Genomic DNA, 25,426 nt, shown 5'->3' on the forward strand with positions numbered 1-25,426 from the left:
CAAATAATCCAAGATTTTTTTGACTTCATTAAAAAATAAAATCGTTTTCGTAGGATCGTCAATTTTTGAGGTCAACCCCCCCCCCACCACCCCCAAACTAAAGCAAATAAGTTTTTTTTTATCCGACATCGATCTTTTGACGTCGTCCCTTATTATATGCACTGGATGTCGGGCTCTAGGCTTAGTTTCCAAATATATTTCAAGAGAGAGAGAAAACAACAGAGTTTGAGAGACCACCAAGAAAAAGAGAAGGCCAAAAAAGAAAAAGAAATAGCTGATCTGGAAAAACAAACGCATGAGATGATCCACTAGGGACTTTGGCAGTCAAAAATGCAAGTGGACACAATGCTGAGTACATTAAAAACCACCAAAGAAAAAAATAGATGCTTTGAAAGCTCAGTTAAGATTCCGGAAAAATGTGTTAAAACAAAATCCAGGAAACAGGGATTTATTTGTTTTTTCAAGGAGGGAGGGTGCTCGCAGAGTTGCATTGACGTGGGAAGAGTTATCTGAGCAGGTCAAAGCTCTAGTGGACCATGCCTGCGAGATGCCAACTAGTCAATCGCCGGAAACTGCCTTTCTGGTTGGCAAAAGAATTAATCACAAATTTGAAGAGGATGGAAACATTGTTACATACAAAGGATTAGTTGTATCGCAGGTACCAGCCTTGCTCGATTTGGCACAACTCATGTCATTAATAAACTTAACAGTAATTTTATATGTTGTGTGATAGGATGTAACGTAATGATAATTTTATTTAGTGGGTGAGGGGTGTACGTAACTTAAAAAATGATAATTAAATTGTAATACCATGTTTCTTTGTGAAAAATTATATATTCTATGCATTCCACAAAATTTTAACATACAAAAAATCATGTTTTGCATCAACATAATTTTAAGTATAATACAAAATATTAGTTCACACTCTGAACTACAGACTACAACATTTAAATGCACTAGTTATCATGTCCATCATATTAAAGTAAGTTTCGTTTATGTTGTTTATCTGCCATGCCATGCTGTGCCAAACTGTGCCTTGCTGTGCCATGCTGTGTTTTAATTAGATTCAGGAATAAATAATCATAACTGTGAACAATATTCTTGTGTTATCAATCCTTGTGTCTATACAATGTTACTAAGTCAAGCCAACATAAAATATAGTAATAAACTGATAAGTATGTTAATGTTCAATAAATAACTGGGCCAGTTAAACAAACAAGCAATGACTAAATACATTTTAAACATTTTTTCAGGTCCCTGGCTTCCCGACTTGGTTCAATGCTCTATATGAAGAGGAAAAAATAAAAGCCATATATTCCTATCAGTTACAAGAAGACATGAGAAATGGTGATCTGGAGGTATTAGTAGAGTGATATGGTGAGTGTTAAGTTTTATTTCCTCAAAAGAATAATTAAATGACATACTGGTATGAAATCATCTTCATTGATATTTGATGCACTGTGAGGGGTACTTAAGGCGACCTTTAAAATCAAACAACAATACCCCATATGTCAGTATGAAAGCTGCTGTTGTGAAATAAAGGTAATATTATATCACATCTTCGATTGGTTTAGCAATAAAAGCTCAAATAGGTAGTTCTGGAAGTACTATGCCTAGTTTTTGATAAGCTGCCATATTGCAGGATAGTCAATTTTTTTTTCAGTGGAACAGCACATTCCTGGACCAGGTGAATCACATGCCAAGTGTTGTTTGACATAAATTTGCATAATTAAAAATGCTTTGTTATAGCTAGCATGACTGCCACGCGTTGTTAGAGCTGTGCAAAAAACACGTTTTCTTTGCTTCAAATACTTAGTAAGTGACTACTTTTATTCCAATACGTTTTGTAAATACTTCTTAGTTACTGCCGTTTATTCATTTTGTTTTCTCGGTAAAAATCTACCGTATTTTAGTTGATTTTGTTTTTCACTTTTAGTTGCTCGTCGTGGGGCCTTTCCAAGGTGTTAACCATTTTGCAGGGCTAACACGTAAACATGGTCTGAAATGCGAATCAATTGATGGGATACCAATTGAAGCATATGTTAAAAGTATTTCTGTTATTTTCAAACCTGTGAATATTATTGCCGCTTCCCGAGTGAGCGGAAGTGTTGTTGTTTTTCTCGACTCTGTGAACGCTGTGGAAACTGTTTGTACAGCTGGTCTGTCAGTGGGAGACTGCTTTACCCATGTGCAACCCCTTGTTAAACCTGCCACTAAAATAATTCTCTCAGGTGTACTCCCATATATACTAAATCACATTATTCAAACTGAACTGTCAAAGTATGGCCGCGTTGTTAGCAATTTGCGCTTAATTCCACTCGGGTGCAAACAACCCGATCGCGAGCTGAAACACGTCAAATCCTTTCACCGTCAAGTTTATATGTTGTGCGAAATAAATAAACATCACGGTGTCACTCATGAGCGGCGGAATATCTAATTGTCAACTGATGATATTGTTTGTCACAGATGTCAAAAAAGGGACATATTATGAGAAACTGCCAAGTAAGTCAACGGAAAACTTCAAACGACCCAGTTCGCGATCATTCTCTTCCAAATAGTAAAACCCGCCAGACCCTGAACCAATACCTGTTGATCAGTCTATTATTGCTACTCTTGATAAAACAGATGAAGCAAACGACATTAATGAAAATGGTGGTAATGATAACAATAGTCAAACGATGGAAGTTGACGACACGCCCGAAAATGTAGAGTATAACAAAAGTCACGGAAACAATATGAATGATAACGGTGACGATAACGTAATAGGTGTCAATGTGTTACTATACTACAAATACACGAGAATTTCACGCAACATGTTTTGTCTGACAGAATCTCGTAAGTATATGAATATACTTAAGAGATTATACGAGTATATGTATATTGAAATGTAATATTTCGGAGGATGCCATCATGGGAACATTGTACACCACTGTATTTGAGATGAAAGCATAATGCAGGCTAACACGTGTTGTTACAGGGATATATATTATAAACAAAATTGTTTGCAGTATTACAATTTGAATACCATTAATTAATTATTAATAAATTTTTACAGTACACCGAATCCGTCCTGTAATATACAGCGTATCCCGACGATAAACGGTTTGGGGTCACAGAGTATTGTTTTTTATGGATATTGTCGCCGGATATTTAATTACGTTATCCTGTCGATAGTAAATCATGTGTAAATTTTTGAGAAATTCCGTGAGATTTTGTTTAGACGTGGAATCTGCAATACAGTCTGGTTAAGTTTGACCACTTAAGATTGTGCGTTAATTATACATCGCACTATTTGGCAGAATCACGCCTATGTTCAATCCCGATTCAGTGATAATTAGAAAAAATAGCCCGAAATAAATCAGCGTGTAAACTGTCATGTGAACAATTCATTTATTGAGCTACAGCTCACACTCCATGGCATGTACGATATATATTCATATATATATATTCATATATATTAGTTTGTTTAATTTTGATGTAAAATTTTATTGTAAATTTTATTTTGAGCTTCTCGTCAGTCGTACATATAGATACATCATTAACGTAGAGCAATTTATTTTCCTTATTGTTTACTAGATGTTGTGTCAATAATACCAAATAATCATGCACATAAAATGGACAGAATATATAGATATAATGCTGGTCGTTAAAGAGGCTGTACGTGAATGTCAATCAGCTGGTGAAAACAAGAATTAGTTATTTTGGAAGAGATTCCCTGCATCAAATAACGATCCAGTTATCTAAAGAGAATGTAGATTTTTGGATGACATTATATATATATTTTGGGCAATTGGTTAATACAAATATTGGCTGTATATCTGAAATGGTAATACAAGAGCACGATTTCACGCAGCTTCACCGCGAGTGGTGCCCTAGGGGATCCATTATCATCGAGTATTGCAAATTCAAAGTCTGACAAGCGAGACTATATGTACGGCACGAGTCATTGATTCGGATTCAAAGACTGACTAGTATTTTTTATTCTAGAAACACAATATTTCAACAATTGTAATGACGTGGCAACACATGTAGGCTGACACATAAAACATACATGTAAAAAGCGCCCGCCATAAACGACCAACGTATTCATTTGCCGCCTGTCGTATTTAAATTGAACCATAATAATATGCGCACACGGAATAACGAATGCGTAGACGTATTGTCAGCAGATATAATCCACGCCATGGGAATGCAGCCAAACACCGAACGGAAACGAAAAAGCCAGCGGCAAATATTTGTTTGTAATAAAAATTACAAAGCAAAACAGGTTTACTAGATATTTTATTACTAACGCTCATCATATAAACTAGTTCTCAAAAAATTAGGTTGACAACCAGGCGACGACGATACAAAACTCGTGTTCAGAAAGAAAAGGGATTCTTCTTTTATTGTGTTGCATCGCCGCTAGGTGGCGCGATTTGTAGCACAGGTGTATCGGGAGACACGTACATTCCCGTGTCGTCAATTTATCTGTTATCTAGTCATCTGTAGTCAAGATTGTAGATAAACCGTTTTTTTATGAATAGAAATGTTCCAACAGTTATTTAATATATCATGCCTACGTCACATGGATTCACATGGTCTCGAAGCGGAATTTTAAAAATATGGAAAACGCAGACAATAACGTCAATAATTTCAACCTCAAATGCGTTACTTTGCTGTCTTAGGTTTATTGCGTTTCTAAAATATGTAAATGCCGCGATATTTATAAATGCGCAAGTAACTATTCTATGTTTTGTTTAATTATTTGTTTGCTCGAATCAATGTCAACCATGAATCAGTCAATAACATTACATGACACGCCACTGGAAAACAAAAATTTGCAAAAAATACGCACATCACAAACCCAGTATGCGTATTATCCGGAATTGTTCAACAATCATAATTCAAAACCCTTTTTTACCTATTTCACATGGGATTCTATTAAAAACATGATTAATAACTGAAAAGATCTGTTTTTATAATTGAACCAAACGTGATAGTGCGACCGATACACTCGCAGTACAGCATGTGCAATTTTACATGTTTACTATGTATTTGTAATTTATGTTGAATAATAAATAACACCCACGCAAATAATAAAGTTGTAAATTATTTTTCCTCAAACATACTTTCTTTCTTGTCTGAAACTTCAATAATATTTAATTATCTAATTAAAAAGAACGAGAAACAAGCAAACTAATCACTAACCAGATGTTCTATTCGACGCAGTGCAATATGTTCTCTCAAGGACCGTATGGCGTACACTTCGTTATTTTATTACTTATATTGTTTACATAAATTACAAGCATGTGTTGGAATTTTCTTGAAAAACCGTATTAATAACGATACTAGTTGAATTATTATTTTGATGACTAATCAATATTTTATGTACCGACAAAGCAAGTATTAGTGTATAAAGTAGCGATTTTTTACCATAGTACACACACGGCAGATGACGGTCCAATTTTAAGGTTAGTCTTATGAAATGTTGTTGGAGCATATTTAATAAGTAGATGCGTACTTTATATGTGTTACTTACTTAGCACGCATTAGACTTGACATGAAGTTAGGTGTCACGGTCTTAAGTCACATGACAGTCCTACTGTACTGCGAGAACGAAATTACACATTTAAAACCGAACTTCTATTAATATTTTTACTGTGATACGTATAAATTCGAATAATTTTGTGTTCATATAATACTATGCGAATATAAACAATCGATTGCTAAGGTTATTTATTTCAAAATAAGACCGTTATGTAGTAATATTCGTGATTATAAACGTTGGGCGATTTTGAGACGTAATCTCTGGCTAAATCGCCGATCTCTCTTTTTGCTTTCCAACATGAACAAAAGACCGTGATATCGACACATTTGCTTAAATTACATGAAAAAACAGGGCTTTTACGGAAAAAAACAATACAGTATTTTAATATGTTTTGTACTAAAATGCGTTACAACTAATGAAAACATTTCAAATCTCAGCTAACAATAAACAGACCGACTGCCAAGGTCTGTTGTTAAAATTTCAAATTGTTCGATTTCTGCCATGGGTAAAAATAAACCAGCATTACGCTGTACATGAACATTTCTGATTGCATACGTTTCAGGATTTGTCGGCCTTTCTATGTTTTTGACCAGATAAATGCTTCTAAAATTTGTAAACATGAATGACTACAACGTATTTATTTGAATCTTCATATCATTAAAAGTTTTGTTAAAATTTTTACGTGAGTTAAATTAACTTAAAAAAATTGACTTTCCCGTGCTTTTTGAAGGTTTCCCTATTATAACGACAATCTGTCATTACAGTGACTAATGTGGTTTCAATCCTCACTCAGTGGATATGGTACTTCGCCTCGTAGACTCATAATATCGAGGTTGTTAGCTTAGAAAATAAGTACTGAAAGTATTACCGAACAAGCAAACCTTCAGCGTTAACGCGTTAACTGAATATTGATTCGCTGTCTATCATTTATTTTCGTGAAATCCCGAATTGTATTTGTTTCAGCACAGTGTGAATGTTGTTGTTGAAATCAACATGGTGACGGACATACCCTTGCGGCTATGCCTCGCATTGAAGTTAAACAAATTGTGTAATCTTTTTACGCTCAATCCGAATTGCAATGAACAAACCAGCCAGCCAACCAACAAATCAGGTGTTCTATTCGATACCCTACTGCGAGAGTACGTTCTCTCATGTAAATTTTGAACGAGTAACGAAATACTAACGAAAATCCAAACGTATGTATAACTTCAGACCCACAGAAATAATCATCTGATTCGATACGCTTTAAATCAAAACATAAATACATTTTAATATGCATTGCATTCAGCAGCACTGACCTTAATGGGGAAATTAATTACACGGTGACGTATGTTCTTTCGACAAATATTAATCAGTTTGCTTGGTTGTGTACCTTTTTTATTAACTTCTGGTAGAAAGTAATTATGCATAAAACAGGATACAAGGTTGTTGCTGAAATGGTATATACACTATTAACATCTGGTGAATTTTATTATTCACAAATAGAATTAACAGTAAACATGCAAATCTCGAATCTTTATTAATTTATTGAATTTTACTTTTTATTATTGAGTGCACTCCTTATAGCTTTGTTAGTGTATGATTGGTTATCTAACATTGGTTGGTAAGTCACGTTTAAAATTCGGTGGTCGTCGCGCTGCGCCGCGTCTTCGAATTAAATGTATTGCAACCAATGGATTTTACACGCGTTGTGTATGTCGCTATGAGTCCCATATCGAACAGGACGCGGCGCGACTACAACCACCCTTCAACATATTTAAATATTATGGGTTTGATAACATTTACCAAGTATCCGTATACTATTAGTGTGCTCTTAAGTTGGCAAATTCCGTTAGAGCTGGTTGTTGACTGTGTTGAGTTGTTTGTCTTGACAGTGCAACAATTTACTATATCTCAATTCGTCAGTAGTATAGGCGACAACCCGTCCTGGAGCGTGTGAAAACCACGAATAAAATGAACTCCACAAAATAGTAATCATGTCATCAAAAATTACTCCAAATATAAACATGCCCTTTAATCCATTAATGAAACAAAACGAGGCGAAGCACTAGTGTAATCACATTCGCTGTTGCTCATAGTATTCCGCGAATCGGTGCGCTTTATCTTATCGCCTTTATTAATTTACATTTTTCCTAACACTTAACTTTGCACCATGTTTTCATTCAGTTGTCTGCAATATGAAGTTAAGTTTATTATTGGTAGTTTACACATGCGTAATTGCCTGTGCAAATGCACGCGGTTTAAGGGTAAGTATAATTAAATACATACTCATTTCCGTTGTTGTATATATATTGCCCCTGATTGTCTTGGGCCACTTAAACGAAAATTTAGTTTCGACAGAAGCTTAAATTGAATGCACGTTACCAAGACACTGTATATTGGGAACATTTCAATACCTAAGTGAAAAAACATTAGATAGTGCAAAAACACAAGTGTATGTAGTATAATAACAATTTTACTCTCTCTATACATTTTACGTCCAGATTACGCATGCCATCTCTAATTTACGTTGTATATCACATCTATTGCCTTCCTCAATGGAAACCTAACGCCGTACTTTTCTTTTTCTCGACATACCAGCAAGTTGAAATAATAAGCGCCACTGCTGGTGAGTATTTGTGTTCATTGTTTCAACGTATTAACTCGATATACCTGATTATTTAAAACTACACTGTGTGTTACAAATATCGATAGTGTGAAGTGACAGCCTGGATATGATATTATCCAAATCAATATCAATATATTTGGAGAGCTTTGATTAATAGTGATATAAATTATATCCTAATCTGCATTCGTGGGTTGATTGTCATAATATAAATGATGACTCGGACTCGGCTGATTTTTCTTCCAACATACTCATATTCACTCTTGGTTGCATACTTTGAATCAAATTTACCTTCATTGACCATATTTAATAAAATGTTTGTAAAATAGAAATTTATCGTGAAGTATTTGCTATATCAGGCATCGTGTAGATTGTAGTGACGACTGTGTTGTTGAAAATCATTTCATATATTTAAAATATTATTCTAGAATTGAGATGTTCCGATGGATCATTGGTTAACTGCTTAGTGGATCCTTGTGATGTGACGTCATGCGAACTTCCTTATGCTGGATGTGAAGCTGATTACTGCGGTGGTTGTAACGCTATATACTATGATGCTGACGGCAATGTATTGGATTGTTCGGGTAATTATACCATAACTGATATACCATCTTATTTATTGACTATATATTGTAAAGTAATTGTCATTTTATTGTTTCGTTTTTGGTGACCGTTTTATCAATGGTTGTCGATCAATTGTTTTGTGATCTTGGACTTGTAGATTTCCCTATAAGACTTTTGTTTGAGGATTTATGGTTGGATATGTTATTGCAACATTGGAACACAGAAATGTTTCAGCAGACTTACCTTTGTTTACTGGTTTAATGTTGTTCATTAATCCACAGCTCAAATTATGCATTCGGGTTAATCGCAAGCTAGATCGACGTGGTAATCATTAAAGTGTATGTTTTGTAATACGTCAAAAATAGTTAATAATACAACTATGAGTCAATATCATTGATGTTTTAACTCATTATAATACGACTTGGATATAATAAACCGTACTGAAGAATTTTTTGCACGCAAGTAAATGTTCCAGTATATTTTCACTCTTGTTATATCGTAAAATATTACGATTTCAATAGTACTACATTCAAAGTTACACCTTTTTACCAAGGAGGTTGTAACAAACTTAAATATAAAGATGCAATCATGATTCGAGTCTTCAGGCTGGGAATTGCCCGCCTCATGTTGTCAAACTGTTTTTATCTCGGCTAAGCTTAGAACGTCAAAAGTGTCGTCTGCGTATAGACATATTTTAATTACAAATCAAATATTTCATTCAGCTTTTTACAAATTATTGACATGTGTTTGAAAATCTAACCGATACACCCTGTGATCTTGATATCAAAACATGAGTTAGAATGTGGCACAACAAATAACGATGTTTATCCATCTGTTAGGACAAAATAAAGAATGACAATTGCTATACTCCAACCCCCCCCCCATTTTGTTGTATTTTGACTGTGACAATGTTGTCTGTTCAATATTCATCACGTCTCTAACCCTTCTAATAAAAAATAAACACAAATTTGCTTTTAAGGATAAGTAACGGCTTGAATACAACAAGTACTTCCCTAATCAAATTAAATGGTTCAATATGTAATCATCTGCTATCTGTTTATTTATTTGTAACAGCTATTTAATTTGTTTATGTTTGCTTTGTCCAGCATGTTCTTAGTTTAGCAAAGTTATTGTTAGTTATCACCTTTCTATACCGTAATTACGCTAGATATCCACCACTTCACAATTTGGCTAAAAAGTTAATAAAAAAAACGCGTTTATCAAATATTGCTACTTCTGATGATATTGTCGTACCGTACTTTGTTAATTTCAGATCACCTTGGCGAATGTCCAACAATTGTTGATGATGACCAAATATGTATCCCATGCATAAGTGACAGGAACTGCGGTACCTCCGAAAAATGTTGTGATGATTGTTGCAAGGTTGCTGTAACAAGTGAGAATTTGATATTAATGTCTAATGTAGTACTCATACAATGTCATTCCAATATATGCTTTATTCGATATAATAATAACAAAGTTCATCCCAGAAACAGTGGGCATGCAATGTCAATGAAATCATAGCTTATTTTTTACCTCGGTTTCGCCTTGGTTATCAATAGGAGTAACGTTTGTATATTGTTAACCCCATTTTATGTAGAGCCGTACGGGTGTCTGATGAGTGATGGTTCAGTCTGGCCAGACGGCGCTTATCGTATAATAGACTGTGTCCTGTGGTATGTACGGGTACAATGCAGTATATAATGTCATGCTTCATCTAATATACACGTTTATTGTAATATAAAGCAAACACGGCAGTGAATTCTGTTTTATTTGTGTATGTGTTATTATTTTTAATATATAATTTACTTTCTTTATCCAGTCAGTGTCAAGGCACGGCGTTTAGGTGCATTGTACAGATTTGCGGTGAGTTGCATTAAAAAGTTTCCACCACAAAATCCTTTAAATTATATACTTTTTTAGTTCATAGGAAATCAATCATTACTATGTTAATAAAAGATGACTCATATTTCAGAGATTTGTGAACGTTAAATTGCAAAGTAATTTAATTACCATGGTACACGCACTCAATACACTGAGTTTGATTGTTCATGTTTACAAACAGTAACCAAGACACAATATTATGAATTATTATAAATATATAAATTCTTACATAACTTACTTCACATGATGAAATGTAATTTAGAATAGACTTCTACACATCACTGTCTTACACTAATACCTTTTTAGTTAAGCAACTTAATAATGTACTATCAGCATTTCGAATCAAATTATACAGAATTTTTTTAGAGAAATTTTCATAAAGTTTTATGATTTTCTTTACGATCAATCTCGCTCCAATGATCTTGAAGTCGGTACTTCTTCATGGATATTGTATCATTCCATTGTACAACATTGTTATTGTTGTCTAAACAAGCTTGTTTCAAGTACATTACAGTGCCAAATTGCCTTGTGATAAAGAAATGAAATTATATTATAAAGTTTTCCTTTCATAGATGTGCATCCATGTCCCGGTGGTGTTCATTTTACCTCACATGGTTATCCTGTGTTTTGTGGTACCACTCCTCAAACGGGATCCATTATTATAGAAGACTGTCCATTCGGGTATTCCTGTCTCGGAGATACCAACTATAAATATTCTCTGTGCTGTCCTGATGGTAAAATATTTTTAATATAATTCAGTTTCCACAATTGTATGAACAGTATAAATTTACTCTTTCAATTATGAATATTAATATATTATATTTGTTGTACCGACAGATACTACTTTGGGCTGCTATGTGAATAATGCTTATATACCAAATGGTGATTACTATATTGACGACGAGTGTTATGCATGGTGAGTTAAAATACGCAAGAAACTATTTAAAATGAAAATTAACTTTTGGAAGCATATCTTTATTAGGATTCCATATAAATTAATTACATTTTAGGGATTCAAGACCTTAAACGGCTTTCATTATTGTTATGTTTATATTGATATTATGTGTTCCTATTCAAAATATATTCACACCAGTTTTTATTTAGTTTAGATTGACCCCATAGGGAAAGTGTTACTCTGAATATGAATTTTTTTATTTAACTTTTCATCAGATGCTTTGAAGATAATGAAAATCGTGACTTGATCATGTTGTTTAGTGGCCACAGCAGCAGAAATAGACAAATGATTTGTTTACCCATAAGCCAATTCTCGTGAATGTTGGTACTTTAAATGTTTAAATTTCATCTCATTATAAGTTCACCGGCTTTAATGAGTATAGTGGGGATGAGTCACACAAAAACTGCAAGTCGAATATAAACTGACAGCTCTCAATTCCTCGTACTCGTACATTTATTTAGCGGTCTAAATTGTTGGTTGGTAACATATATTTGCTCCACTTAGATCCAAACTTGTTGTTGTTCGATTGTTGATGTCATTTAAATGCTTCCAATACTGTATACATCACACAGATGACGAAGATGTCATTTTATGCATACATAGTTTAAGGTTTGATCTCCTGCGGTCGTCTTGACATCCGGGCATTTCTGCTATGTCACTTTACTTCGTATTGTCGTTATCAAGTTATAATGTTGCACATGTTTGTCATAATCCAGATGTCATTATAATATTGACTTTGTTTTTTTTCAGTCAATGTGTAAACGGTAGGATTACATGTGAGGACACACCGTTATGTGGTAAGTGTATATCCATTAACCTCTGCATATGAAATGTGAAAATGATTTATCACATGATATCACTTGTTTGTTGACGCTAGTGACGTCATGGACTAGTAGGATCCACAAATCGAGGGCGAGTGGATAATACACCCCATGAGTCCCATTTTCATAAAGACACATCATATTATGATCTATGCTACTTGGGAATGGCGTCTAACCGTGTCAGTGACTGCCAATTCTCGTAACGCTCTTTCTCTCTGGTGTCCTTTTCAAATACGCATAAATTGATGACGTGTGACGTTTACCGTTCGATAATGGTATAAACATCATAAAATTGAATGAATGCACCATGTGCACGTGATCATGCGATAGACATTTTCATATCGCATTGAATTGAGATGAATTGAGATTAATTGTAATAACTAAAGTTGTAGATAAACAGTTTGTTTTGAACTAGTCGGTTTTAGATTTTAGACTTCAATTTTGAATTTATTATCTGTAGATAAAATGTGTCCCAGTGGAGTACAACCTTATAAAGACGACCAAAACATGAATGCATTGTGCTCCGTTGCAATTGGTGTCGATAGTATATTAACTCAGACCTGCCCACGTGGTTTCTACTGTAACATGATAACGAGTACGTATGGTGTGTGCTGCCCGCTGAAACGTAAGTATTTACATATTTTATTTTAATGTTAACGTCTTTCATTGCGAAATCAGACGTTAAGGCGTCACAGTTTCTGTCCCGTGCCGTGTTGTATACTGTCCCATGCGACGTATACAACGGACGTATATTACATTTTATCACAATTACATTTTGAAACGCTATACAACGATCTACTCTGCGCAGCAGTAGCGAGCTTTTAACAAATAAATAAAAAAGTCACTAATTTATTCGCCATTTATATTATGGATTAATTAACATATACACATCATCGCAAGTGTTTTTTCTCTGCTAACTAGAATGTTAAACGTAACTTATTTAGAGTAAAGAAAAATCATTTCTGGGTGTTCACGACCGTAATTTTATATGCATTCATTTGCTCTATTTACCAGTTGATGATATGTGTTATTATAACGGCGTTGCGTACCCAGTTGGTGGAACCGTGATATGGGGCTGCGCTCTCTGGTAGGTTTCACACATTTGTTATTATTGTTCAGTTAACGACATGCTGTCCATTACTGCTCATGCGCTAGTATACGGTATCTGCCTGTACGTGTTAATGACATGAACAAGTAGTATTGACAATCGTGCAATATCACTACACTAACGTTTTTGATTGTGTCCCCAGTCAATGCCGAGATGGTGGATTTGTATGTTTGTATCCTCCTGGTCTTATCTGTGGTAAGTTCCGGTAATATTTGGTACTTAAAAGTTCAAAAGCAAACGTTATCGTAATAAATATGGCAACATATATAAGTTCTGGTCGATGAAGAAAATTAACCAATTGATTAATGATTGCAAGTGTTTATATATATACTGTTTGTAGATACAGTACACTGTTGTATGACCTATTACGATTACTAAGTTGTCGTTGCCTGTCTTTTTAATACAAGCGCACTTTTTTTATAGATCCATCAGAACCCATCTGCCCCAATGGCGATGATTACTATACGAGTACGGGAACAGATGTTAATTTCTGTACACTTCCACTGGATGCACCATTGGGTCTTACACAAGGGGATTGCCCGGCTGATTATTTTTGCCATCCTTTAGACCTCGGATACAGTATATGCTGTCCAGCAATTTGTAAGTCTTCCCTTTCAATACAAATCGTCTTCAGTGGTGATTGTTATTGCAATTCTCTTTTCAACTATTGTTCACCGACACGATGCCAATGGACTGGATAAAAATGAAAACCTTGGTGTGAAACCGTAACTCTTGTCGCATGCCATCATACGGGATAATTGGTAACATTAAGCGTTGATTGTATGTGTATTTATTTATATCTGTAGCTGGGGATTGCGTTGTTAATGGAGTTCTGATTCCGAATGGCGGAGTGATTCTGATGCCAGACTGTGTGTTATGGTGGGTATCACAGATTTAATAAAAATGTCGGCTAAAACACAGTGTGTTTTCTTAGCATCTCCTTCAATGTTCTCCATTCAATCTCATATTTAGTGAACGTGAAGTAATAATTAGCAAACCCATCTTAAAACCTGTTGTCGAAACTATGATTGTAGCACATGGATCGGCGATCACATACTCACTAGTAAATATTTTGTTCGTATTCTCAGTAAATGTATAGACGGCGCCATGGCATGCATAGAGAAATTACCATGTGGTAAGTAACAACATCAATAAAAACAACAGTTATTGTACCTACAATTATCAGTAAAGTATAGTATATAAAACGTATATTCATGTTTTTTTCTTTCCAGATGAAATATGTCCGAACGGAGGTGATCCTTATGTAGAAGATGGTGTTGGAACAGTGTTCTGTTCAGGAGCTCTTCTGACATCAGAATACTATGCAACGAGAATAAAGCATTGTCCTAGAGGATATGAATGCACTGCGCTAGATTCGAGTGGTCTATCGGTGTGCTGTCCTATCAGTGAGTACCGTACATTAATTAGTTTTAACCGACTGCTATGAAGTACAATCTGACACACCGTACATTTAATTTCACGTGATTCCCGTTTGTTCTGTTCATAGGAGATCCGATTGGATGCCCCTGTCCCCGCATTCCAATAGATAGCTTTCCAGTATGCCTATCCAACTGTGACAATTGTATGAACCATCCGCCATACGACATTTGTTGCATTGATGAGAAAGCGTGTCCAGGAGGCTGTGTAGGATTCATTAATACTGTTGGTGGGTTATGTTCACGTTATTTTTTTCGATCGTGCAGTATATGTGACATACAAGTGTGAATGTGCTCCATCTGTAGCACCTGTGTTTGATTCAACAAATGACCGGAAATGTTCATCCATGTATAATATATTACAATATGTACTACATGTGCGCCCATCATTGTGGTTTTCTATTGTTTTTATAGGTTACTGTAGATATGATTGTGAATACTTTATGCCAGGAGATACTATAACAGTGCCACCATGCACAGAATGGTATATACTTTTCAATTACCTTGTATATAAATCGATTGGCAATTCATTTATATTTACGTAGGCAATTTGTGGTGTCTAATGTACATTGTTGATTTTTTTTGCAGTCAATGCACAAACGCCAAATGGGACCCCTGTACCACAGACCCATCTTGCAGTAAGAAACATTCTGCTTACGTCAGTATAATGTTATTTTCGTGTCCATTGCATGCGCAGACGGTAATTTACATAAACAGTACTGGCGCCGGGAAATGTATAACGTTATTATTCTCATGTTTGATTTTTGTTTTAGCTTGTGTTACTCCACAAACGGACGAATTGGGTAATGTAGTCACGTGTTCGTCAGATGTAGATTGCCTGAATGTATATGGCTTCACATGCATCAAAGGAATATGCTGTAACAGTGGTACGATTTATGTCGAACATTATGATATGAACGTTGATTTCACTTGATCTTCTGATGTTGAAACTTACCAGCAATTTCTATGAATCGCGTTATGAACACGTGCTACATTTATGTTACAAACATTAGTCCAACAGTAGTATTAAAATATGTTTACTTTGAATTAACTTATAATTTACCCCGCTATGTATTCCGTGTTATTCACTTGCTTTACTTTATATGTTAAAAGCTTCGAGTTTACATTTTTTTCTTTTTGCCAGTTTGTTGCACCCGTGGACAATAGCAAAACCCAGCATTTTGGGACATCAATTTGACAGGAAATCGTTATACTGATTTAGATCAGATCGTAGTAATATTTGACAACTATTGTATAATATACACACTGGTTTTTTTACCAACAGACTGGGTTCCATGCGAAAAGCCCTTGTTAGCTGAAACTGGATACCCGTACAATTGCGCATTTACAGAATGTCCGACTGGATATTCCTGTGTGCTTAATTTTGAATATGGTGTATGTTGTCCAGGTAGGGTCATGATCGTAAGAAATGTATTATGGCCATATATACTGAACTAACATATTTTTGTACAAATTGTACGATTCGAGCTGTCGCAATATGTATACAATGTCATTAACGAGGTATTGCAGAAATAGTAATAGCTTGGTATCTAATTATACAGATAAATACCCATGCTGTCTTGAACCTGAATCTGGACCGTGTGAAGCATATTTTCCACGATGGTATCACGATTGCCGGGATAACAAGTGCAAAGAATTTATTTACGGTGGATGTCAGGGGAATGATAACAATTTTCATACTAGAGCAGATTGTGAAAAAGAATGCGGAGGTAAGCAATGTGCAAATGCAGTATCCCTGTTTTAAATATGAATTCCTAAAATGCTGGGGTTATTAACAAAATGATATAATTCATTTCAGTAATAATTAATAACAGATATATGATAATATTTTAAATTCAATATTATAGGTGACTGTTGTTTACCTGTTGATCCTGGTCCGTGTAAAGGTTCCATTTCCAGATGGTACTTTGACTGTGAAACAAATGAGTGTATAGAGTTCGTATACGGAGGATGTGAAGGAAACAACAATAATTTTGAAACGGAAGAAGCGTGTAGACGACATTGCGGTAAGCAACACGTCACCTGTGTACTCGTAATGACATAGATATTGCATGTATATTAACACACATCAGTGCATGTGATTAGAATCACATGAATATCATTATTATATCTTTTCCCACAACAAGATGGACCATGCCCGTGTCCTGAAGGATTTCTGGGTCAAGTTTGTTGGTTGAATTGTGACGTTTGTGATGAACATGCATCAACGACGCCAAACTATATATGTTGCAACGACGGTAGCTGCCCGGCACCAGCATGTCTTGGAGGAGTATACACGCCAGGTAATTGAAATTATAGTATATATACGACAGCTTAGAGAGAATACCAGCTGACCTTTGTTTTTCTGTGCTTAGTCGAAACCTAGCCTTTCATTGGCTTTAATCATGTATTATATGCCCGGCACTAAATGGCTTAAGTTTATGTCCCGGAACTGAATTGACTATAATAATACAATTACGACTACAAAAGTGTAAAGTGGAAACAACTAACTAGACCATAGAAATCCAGGTACAAGTACCGATCACCCCGTTGTAGTAATTATAATTGCCTAAAATGGTAAATTTATATGCGAATTGATCGAGAAAATGCCCGCGAATAACATACTACGCGTACGCAATATGTGTAATATATGAAATCTACTACACACTCAAGAGAATATCACCATACAACGTAATATAATGGATATACCATATCCACGGAATTGCAACGCCGTGCTCGGTGATGATCTATCACAAAATATGCTAATATTCCCCAGAGAACCCGTATATGACCTGTACAACCTGTACATGAGCGTTTATCGTGTTTTTGATCTAATCAAACATCTCGCTTGCCAGAATCGTTGGACCACATTTACCAACACCTTAGTACAATATTTTGCCGATGTATATTTATTTTTTTATTTATTTTTTTCTAATTTTGGGTCAAATGGACTTAAAAATATTTGAAAATATAAAGAAATTGCGAATGGTGACACATGTTGACTCGTGCGCTTCAAAGAGTTAATAGTTATAGACACTCACAATTTTTTTTTAATTTTCACAGAAGGATTTTGTGAGTTGGACTGCGAGTATTACTCGCCAGGAGATGTAGTAAACGAAGATTGTGAAATATGGTAAGAGATTGGTTTTTCTGATTATCTTTGCTTAAAGCGCGGCAGTCGTAGCACAGCGCATGTGCGACATTTGTGTTGATAAACATTTATTTTCCCTCAATCCGATGCGCTCTTCTAATATAATCATGAGTACGAGGTTTAATCTGAGCGCGACTTACCTCCTTTGATACCTTCCAAACACCAAAAAATACCTAATTAAATCTTGGTAACGTCTCAGTTTGTACTCGTTGATCTGCAACGTCGCCATCTTTGTTTATATGAGACCCATTTATCTCGCGCATGCGTGGCATGACGACTACCGCCTTTTAAGTTCTATTAGACTTATTAGATTTAACTAATACGAAACTTACAATCGTAGACTAGATTTAAATATTCTTGAACAAAACATTTGTATACTTTTTTATCAGCGTTTGTAGAGAAGGGGATTGGATTTGTCGACCTGACCCGGCATGCGGTGAGTACATGTTTTGTTTTGTTCTTAAATGTCGTGCATACACACTCGAATTGCTCGACTGTAATTGTTTTCGTGTGTTGCAATGTGTAACAATGATTGTTTTCACAGGTGGACCATGTCCTTGTCCAATCGATTTTGTACCGGAAGTGTGCTGGGAATCGTGCGACGAGTGTATTGCAAATTCTGATCAGGATTACCTTTGCTGTTCGGACATTGAAAACTGCCCGCCTCCTTCATGCCTGGGTGGACATTATATTGAAGGTATTTCAGCGTTTAAATTTGGAAATGGTATGGGTATAATTAAGAAATATATATCACATGATATTTTATTTGTGTGTTAACATTATACTAGTATAATGATGATATTTACATGCCCGGTGCTATGACGTTTGTCATATGTAGTGATTTGATTTGATGTTACATGACACTACTCGACAAACGCTATTATAAAACTCTTTATATTTGTTCTTAGGTTACTGTGAAAAGAACTGTACTTACTACAAACCATTTGAAACATATGTAGAAAACTGTGAAATATGGTAAGCAGCAAAAACGTCTACTCCACACTACACATGTATTCCCCGCAGTGAGTGTAATGTAACAATATCGTAATTGCTTCCCGGATTGCAATGTTTTACAAAAAGTGCAACAATGTTTCATGTATAAAACATGTGTTCGAACTAAACATTTATTAGCGCCAACATTATCTACAACTGGCACTGTAATCTCATGCAGAATCAGTGGAAAACAAAACCCATGATGGTGAATCAGCTTGGCTGAAAATAACGTTCTGGCAAACCTGGTTCTCTCCTAGTGAATGACACCAGTGACTTTGTATAACATCACACGAAACAAATTTCAACATGTTTGCACTGCTGTAAACATCGGGCACTGCTTATCGGGAAAAAAAACAATAATAATATTATTACTTTACACTAACTGTAACCACCGTTTATGACAAGACATAAACATTGACGCGACATTATCCGGGGGCATTTGTGTAGTAATTTCGAATATGCTTTCAGTATTGTGCCCGTATTACCATTAGATTGGCCATCAGTGGTCATAGATTAGACATTTGCCTAATCAAAATTACATCAACGATAGCAGATAACAATTTGTACCTTGTAGTATGTATTACATTATTCCTGGAACAGTTAATAGAAACTGCGTTTGTTTAAATCTATTTAGCGAATGTAGAAACGGCAAGTGGTACTGCAAACCGGACCCAGATTGTGGTAAGTTAACTTTTCAAGAAGTGCTACTGAAACTGAAACATGATTGGCTGTCACTATGTACAAATATTTCCATAATTTTAATTTGCATAGATAAGCTTAGGTAAACGGGTAAGGTGCAGTACAGTTTATATAACATTTAATTTAACTGCACCTTGGCTACCTAATGTTCTAATATCACACCTGTATATGTGTGTAATACATATTCTGCAGCTCACTAATAATTACTGCGTGGGTGTTTGTGATCTTACAGTTCAACCACCTTGCCCTATGGGAATTCCTTTAATTGGTGCTGATGGGAGTCCCGTTAGTTGTGATTCTTTTGATAAGCAGTGTCCATTTGGCTACCATTGTTACACCCATCCAACTGACTTGACATCAGTGTGCTGTCCAAATACAGGTGAGTGCACACTAATCATTTAGTTCATGAAATTCGCGAATCGTTAAAATTTCATGAATAATATATGCCTGCAATATACTTGCAGAATGTGTGGATGGTGCATGGACTGTCTGGTTCGATAGAGATGACCCAGGGACTACCGGAGATTGGGAAACGACATCACTTGCCATCGAGTTGTATGGTGATAACATGTGTACCGATCCATCGGCGATACAAGTGCAGACCCTTGACGGTATTCCTGCAGAAGATACTGGTGAAATATTCTTGCATTATTCACCAGACATTGGTTTTGTGTGTCGGATGGCAGATCAGCCAGATAACACTTGCTTTGACTATCAAGTGAGATACTGCTGTCCAGGTAACACATTTATTATATTGTATATTACAGGAAAACCGGTATACATTCACATGTTATGTTTTCTGAGTCACAAGTTAATCAACAATTTCTTTTAAAATAGTTGTGTCACCGTGTTCCGCGGGATTTCCATTAATTGGTGAGGATGGGTCTGAAGTGTACTGTGGTCGCGGTGGAGTTGAGTGTCCATTTGGTTACCATTGTGTTATCCATCCTGCTGATGCTTTTGCTGTATGTTGCCCAAATACAGGTGAATCCAACCTTATCCAAGTCTCATCATGAAGTTGGTGTTATGCAATGATCGATGATTTTAATCACGTATTAGTCAAAAGTCTGTGAACAAAAACAAAACAATTTTTAATTTCACTTGTAGAATGTGAAGACGGGGAATGGACTATCTGGTTCGATAGAGATAACCCAGGAACTACCGGGGACTGGGAAACGACTCAAGATCTAATAAAGCAATTCGGAGATCTAATGTGTTCCAATCCATCGGCGATACAAGTGCAGACCTTAGATGGCATTCCTGCTGCGGATACTGGTGAAATATTTTCGCACTATTCACCTGAAGTGGGATTTGTTTGTCAGATGGCAGATCAACCAGATAACACATGTCTTGATTATGAAGTTAGATTCTGCTGCCCAGGTAATATAACACACACACTAACTGAATATTAATAACATCTCAGGAATATTGACAGTGTGTAGTGTAGCTCCTCACAAATGTGTACATCAGAAGTACAACATTATAGGATACAGTGAGGTTATAGTCGTAGATTAAGTCAACATGTGGAAGGTTCTGCAGAGGTGACACATATGTATGTAACAAATATTCTTCTCGTATTAAAAAAATATTGTTGAGATGTTGTCCCGTGTTTAAAAACATTGATTCCTCGTTGTGGTATGTCCGATAACGTTGATTGTATAATATGCAGTATTATATGTGTAATTTTTGTTCAAACAGCTAATCCCCCATGTGATGGTGAATGGTCACAATGGTTCGACGAAGACAGTCCAGAAGAAGGGATTGGCGATTTAGAAACGCTAGCAACACTATGTGAAAAGACGTGTGAACGACCCAGCGCAATTCAAGCCCAGACTATTGATGGCATACCAGCTGAATTAACAGGCGATGTGCTCCTCAGCAATGATATCATTAATGGATTTGCTTGTTTGAATGAAGAACAGGACGATGAGAAATGTGAAGATTATAAAGTCAGATTCTGTTGTCCTGGTAAATCAATATTCAAATATTCACAACAAATAATATGTTATATGTTTTTACGTTATTTTCGTTGAATATTTGAATTTGAGTATTACTTTGAATTGAATACTTATTATAAGCGAAAAACTGTCTCGTCTCATTAACCATGTTAATTTATGTAATATCACTATACAGAACAGCCAGATTGTGACAAGTGGACAAAATGGTTTAACACCGATGAACCATGTGAAGGTTCAGATGCAGATCGTGAAATCACTGCCGTAATCCAAGATGAATATCCAAATGAAATGTGTATAAATCCGTTATTCATCCAAGTTGTTGTCGCCGCCACTGAACAACCTTCATCAAGCACGGGGCAGGTATTCCTACATCACGATGTCGATCCTGGATTTGTTTGTCTTGACAAAGATCAGCCAGCTGGTGACCAATGTCATGATTACAAAGTTCGATACTGTTGTGATGGTAAGTATTTATATACATTAATTATGTTAAAGCTGGAGGGTCGTCACCTGCGCACGCGCGGGAATTCCCAGGCAACGATAACAACACACGCTAATAACGACTCATGGGTAGACGCTTGTTTGTAAACAATGACACGCTATGGCCATCTGAAGCATGCGCAGGTGACGACTCCCCCGCTTCGACTATTACCTACAAACTTTTCATTCAATTACACAGACACATTTGGGATTGCTGCACTCGTACCTGAACACCTGAGAGTTGCCATGAGGTTGTTATTTTAGATATGCAAAATTAATTTCTCTGAACGCCACAATGATTCCTTCCAGAACAACCTGATAAACCCGGACAATGCCCAATGGTACCATCTATCGACGCTGTCCGTCCAAAGGGTTACTGCTACTATGAATGTCAAGATGATACCGATTGCCAGGGGAAGAAAAAATGCTGTGCTTCTGGAATATGTGGTACCATTTGTATGGATCCTGTGTTCCCATGTTTCCATGAGGGCGTGATTTACCAGGAGGGCGATGAAAGGAAAGAAGACTGCAATACCTGGTAGGTTATTAGTGAATGCAGTGGACATTTCGTTACGTAATACTAAAGATGAACTAGATACGTTTATTATTAATTCTTATTCAAAAAGCTATATTTCATTATGCTAACACCTGGGTTCGAAGTCGCTTATTTTCAAACATATATTATATATTCTTGTTTAATTTTGTTGCATTGCTTGATGGATTCAGTTATAGTGTGGGCGTTGAACCCAATATTGACATGCCAATCGTTTGGGACATTTCAATTCATAACGCATCTGTAAATTGAAAAAACGTACATGCAACCAGTAAGCATGTAAGCGAAAGCAACTTCAAAAGAGCGGATGAAGCCACTAGGAGTAAACAAACTGTGTTAGTATTACAAAAATATTTAGTGACATTGACAGAAATGAGCGAGTGTCAAACAGCTCTACAAGTTATGATACACCCTGTCTAGGGCTTATTATTTTTAATCTTTCTGTCCAAATATTTGTACTTAATATGGCAGTTTATTCAATTAAACTATTTTCAAATGTTTGGTTACTATCATTACATTCATAACATGTTATTGAACTGCGAAAAAGATCAATAATTGGTTGCATGGTAATTCCCACATTTTACCCTTTGTAAAACAATTTTCCAAATAAAATAAACAATTTTCCAAATAAAACAAAGCCAGCAATGCTCCGATGTCATGTAGTCGAATAGCCTAGCCCCGAGTACAGTCCTGTAGGTTGGCCTCCTTCCGCTGATCATTCGGCCCCCACAGTACTGAGAAGTCGCATAGACAGAGGATTCGACACCCGCCTACAAATTTATGGCGGAGAACCGTTCTGCAGTTTTCATGATTGTAACCAGCTAAAACATCTATCGACAAATCTAGAGATCACAAATACCTTTTTTGTGGCCGAAAAATGCCACTTCTACGGACTGTGCTGAATGATCATTGGAAGAAGGCCAACCTACAGGACTGTACTCAGAGCTATCGAATAGCCGTGACTGTTGGCACCGGTCGTATTATAAGTTTCATAATCCGTAACCGGAACCTAAATCTCGCTGCTATACACATATTTGGTGCATTTGGTGTCACGTCTCTCAATTTTCTATTCTTAGCTGCATTACATATATATATTGTTGAATTCAAACAATTGAGTAATTTACAGTAATGTGGCAGTTGTGCCGGCCGACACTGTTTTTTGCAACTACAACACTGCATGATTTCTTATTAACCAGGTTCTGAGTCATATTGTTGCATCATCACTATTATAGCTTTTGAATACATACTGTAAAACATGTCTTTTTTCGCGAGCATGTATTTTTCGCGAATTTAGCGAGAGAACTCATTCGCTAATTCAAGATGTCGCTAATGACTTTATTATAAATTCAAAATGGCCGCCAAACAGAGAAATCAACAATGACAAGAGAGATTCGCTAAATCAACATTTTACCACAATTTGCTAAAATTGCATGCCGCTTTTTCGACATGTTTTACAGTACGTTTAACAACCAAGTACTTATAAACGTTAAAACGCTACATTTTCCAGGTTGGATCACGAGGGCGCTGACAGATGGTCATTTCAATGTTTCTATACGATCTTATGAGAAATCCATTCTGGATGATAATAGGACCCTATGCAATGTCAAGGGAATTAAGAAAGAAATGAAGAAATAATAAATTTGCAAAAAGTTCTAAAGCGATTGCTATAATTATAACATTCTTAGTTTGATTGATAATGTCAAATCGCAGTCGACACAAAATAATGAATGCTACCTTGTCTTTCCTATTTCGTTACCAAAACGTATCCACCAAATTCGGCTTCGTGCTTAATGATCCGTTTCAGCCTTATGTCAAATCAACGTTTCTGAAGTGCCAATCCAAGCAGTCAACAGTCTGTGTGTATAATGATTCTATAGTGGCCAGTTGAACTATTATAATAACACATGTAAACCAACTACTGAAATTACATCAGTCTAATGACAATGATTATATCCTTTGACAGTTACTGTACGAGCGATGGAACCTGGGTGTGCACAAAGATTCTGTGTGGGGATACAGGTACGTTTTATTTAACAACGTATATTGTTATGTTCTAGATATTCGGACCAAAGCAAATGACAAAATTGCCCGAGTTACAATCTTCTACATTTAATACAACTACGTATCTCAGAAAGCTGATGGGAAATTTGAATTGCCTTAAGTTAAACTTGGAAACTACTGTAAAAACAAGTCATGTGAAACATAAAATATACCATGTATATGGATGTTATTGACAATAAAGGTGATTATTACATCCATAAAATATTATAAAATTAAAATAATTTATTTCATTTCTTTTTACAGTTATCGAGGCAGTCGAGCTCGAGGCTACCGCTGAAAGACTGACAATAGGCTGAGCTAACACTTGATTGAATTCATCTATTTAAGTCATCCTTTAATCGGCAAACCCCTTCTTCGCAAATAAACTATACGATCAATAACTATGGCTGGTTACGACAGCTAATTAATATTCAATAATCGTTCCTTTGAATTTATTCAAATAAACTCGGCCTGTAAATAATGTTGTTGTTGTTGTTCTTCTTGTTGTTGTTGTTGTTGCTGCTGATGATGATAGTGCCACTGATGCTATTGTACATCTTACTTTTGTTAACCACGATGACAGCTTAATTGGTATATATTTCTACTTCGCCTACAATAAATTGTCTTCCCTTTATCTATTAGTATCTAT

At 35.8% G+C, this 25,426-nt stretch overlaps 1 protein-coding gene across 1 annotated transcript; it reads left to right on the forward strand.

Moving 5' to 3' along the window:
• The first annotated feature begins 1,756 nt into the window (after window positions 1-1,756).
• On the forward strand, window positions 1,757-25,258 carry LOC146739425 (uncharacterized). The gene is made up of 39 exons (XM_085502353.1): window positions 1,757-1,815; window positions 7,697-7,776; window positions 8,111-8,138; window positions 8,564-8,719; window positions 9,973-10,095; window positions 10,300-10,375; window positions 10,522-10,565; window positions 11,156-11,317; window positions 11,421-11,499; window positions 12,289-12,335; window positions 12,820-12,984; window positions 13,374-13,446; window positions 13,610-13,662; window positions 13,891-14,067; window positions 14,274-14,346; window positions 14,556-14,602; window positions 14,700-14,873; window positions 14,975-15,133; window positions 15,318-15,387; window positions 15,492-15,541; window positions 15,677-15,790; window positions 16,189-16,311; window positions 16,466-16,633; window positions 16,772-16,930; window positions 17,051-17,206; window positions 17,967-18,036; window positions 18,444-18,490; window positions 18,599-18,751; window positions 18,963-19,029; window positions 19,682-19,728; window positions 19,979-20,125; window positions 20,211-20,483; window positions 20,584-20,730; window positions 20,854-21,126; window positions 21,445-21,714; window positions 21,880-22,167; window positions 22,494-22,722; window positions 24,701-24,756; window positions 25,042-25,258. Exons 2-39 carry the CDS (start codon window positions 7,708-7,710, stop codon window positions 25,092-25,094), a joined length of 4,665 nt encoding a protein of 1,554 aa, XP_085358479.1. The 5' UTR covers window positions 1,757-1,815; window positions 7,697-7,707; the 3' UTR covers window positions 25,095-25,258.
• The last annotated feature ends 168 nt before the right edge of the window (window positions 25,259-25,426 follow it).

Source organism: Saccoglossus kowalevskii, chromosome 8, assembly GCF_978046115.1.
Source record: "Saccoglossus kowalevskii chromosome 8, keSacKowa6.1, whole genome shotgun sequence".
NCBI lineage: Eukaryota > Metazoa > Hemichordata > Enteropneusta > Harrimaniidae > Saccoglossus > Saccoglossus kowalevskii.

Excerpts from the sequence above, each read along its gene's own strand:
- LOC146739425 (XM_085502353.1), top strand. The coding sequence starts at position 7,708 with ATGAAGTTAAGTTTATTATTGGTAGTTTACACATGCGTAATTGCCTGT. Across the intron at positions 15,134-15,317 it reads AGGATTCATTAATACTGTTG|GTTACTGTAGATATGATTGT; the intron begins GTGGGTTATGTT and ends TTGTTTTTATAG. Across the intron at positions 20,484-20,583 it reads AGTGAGATACTGCTGTCCAG|TTGTGTCACCGTGTTCCGCG; the intron begins GTAACACATTTA and ends CTTTTAAAATAG.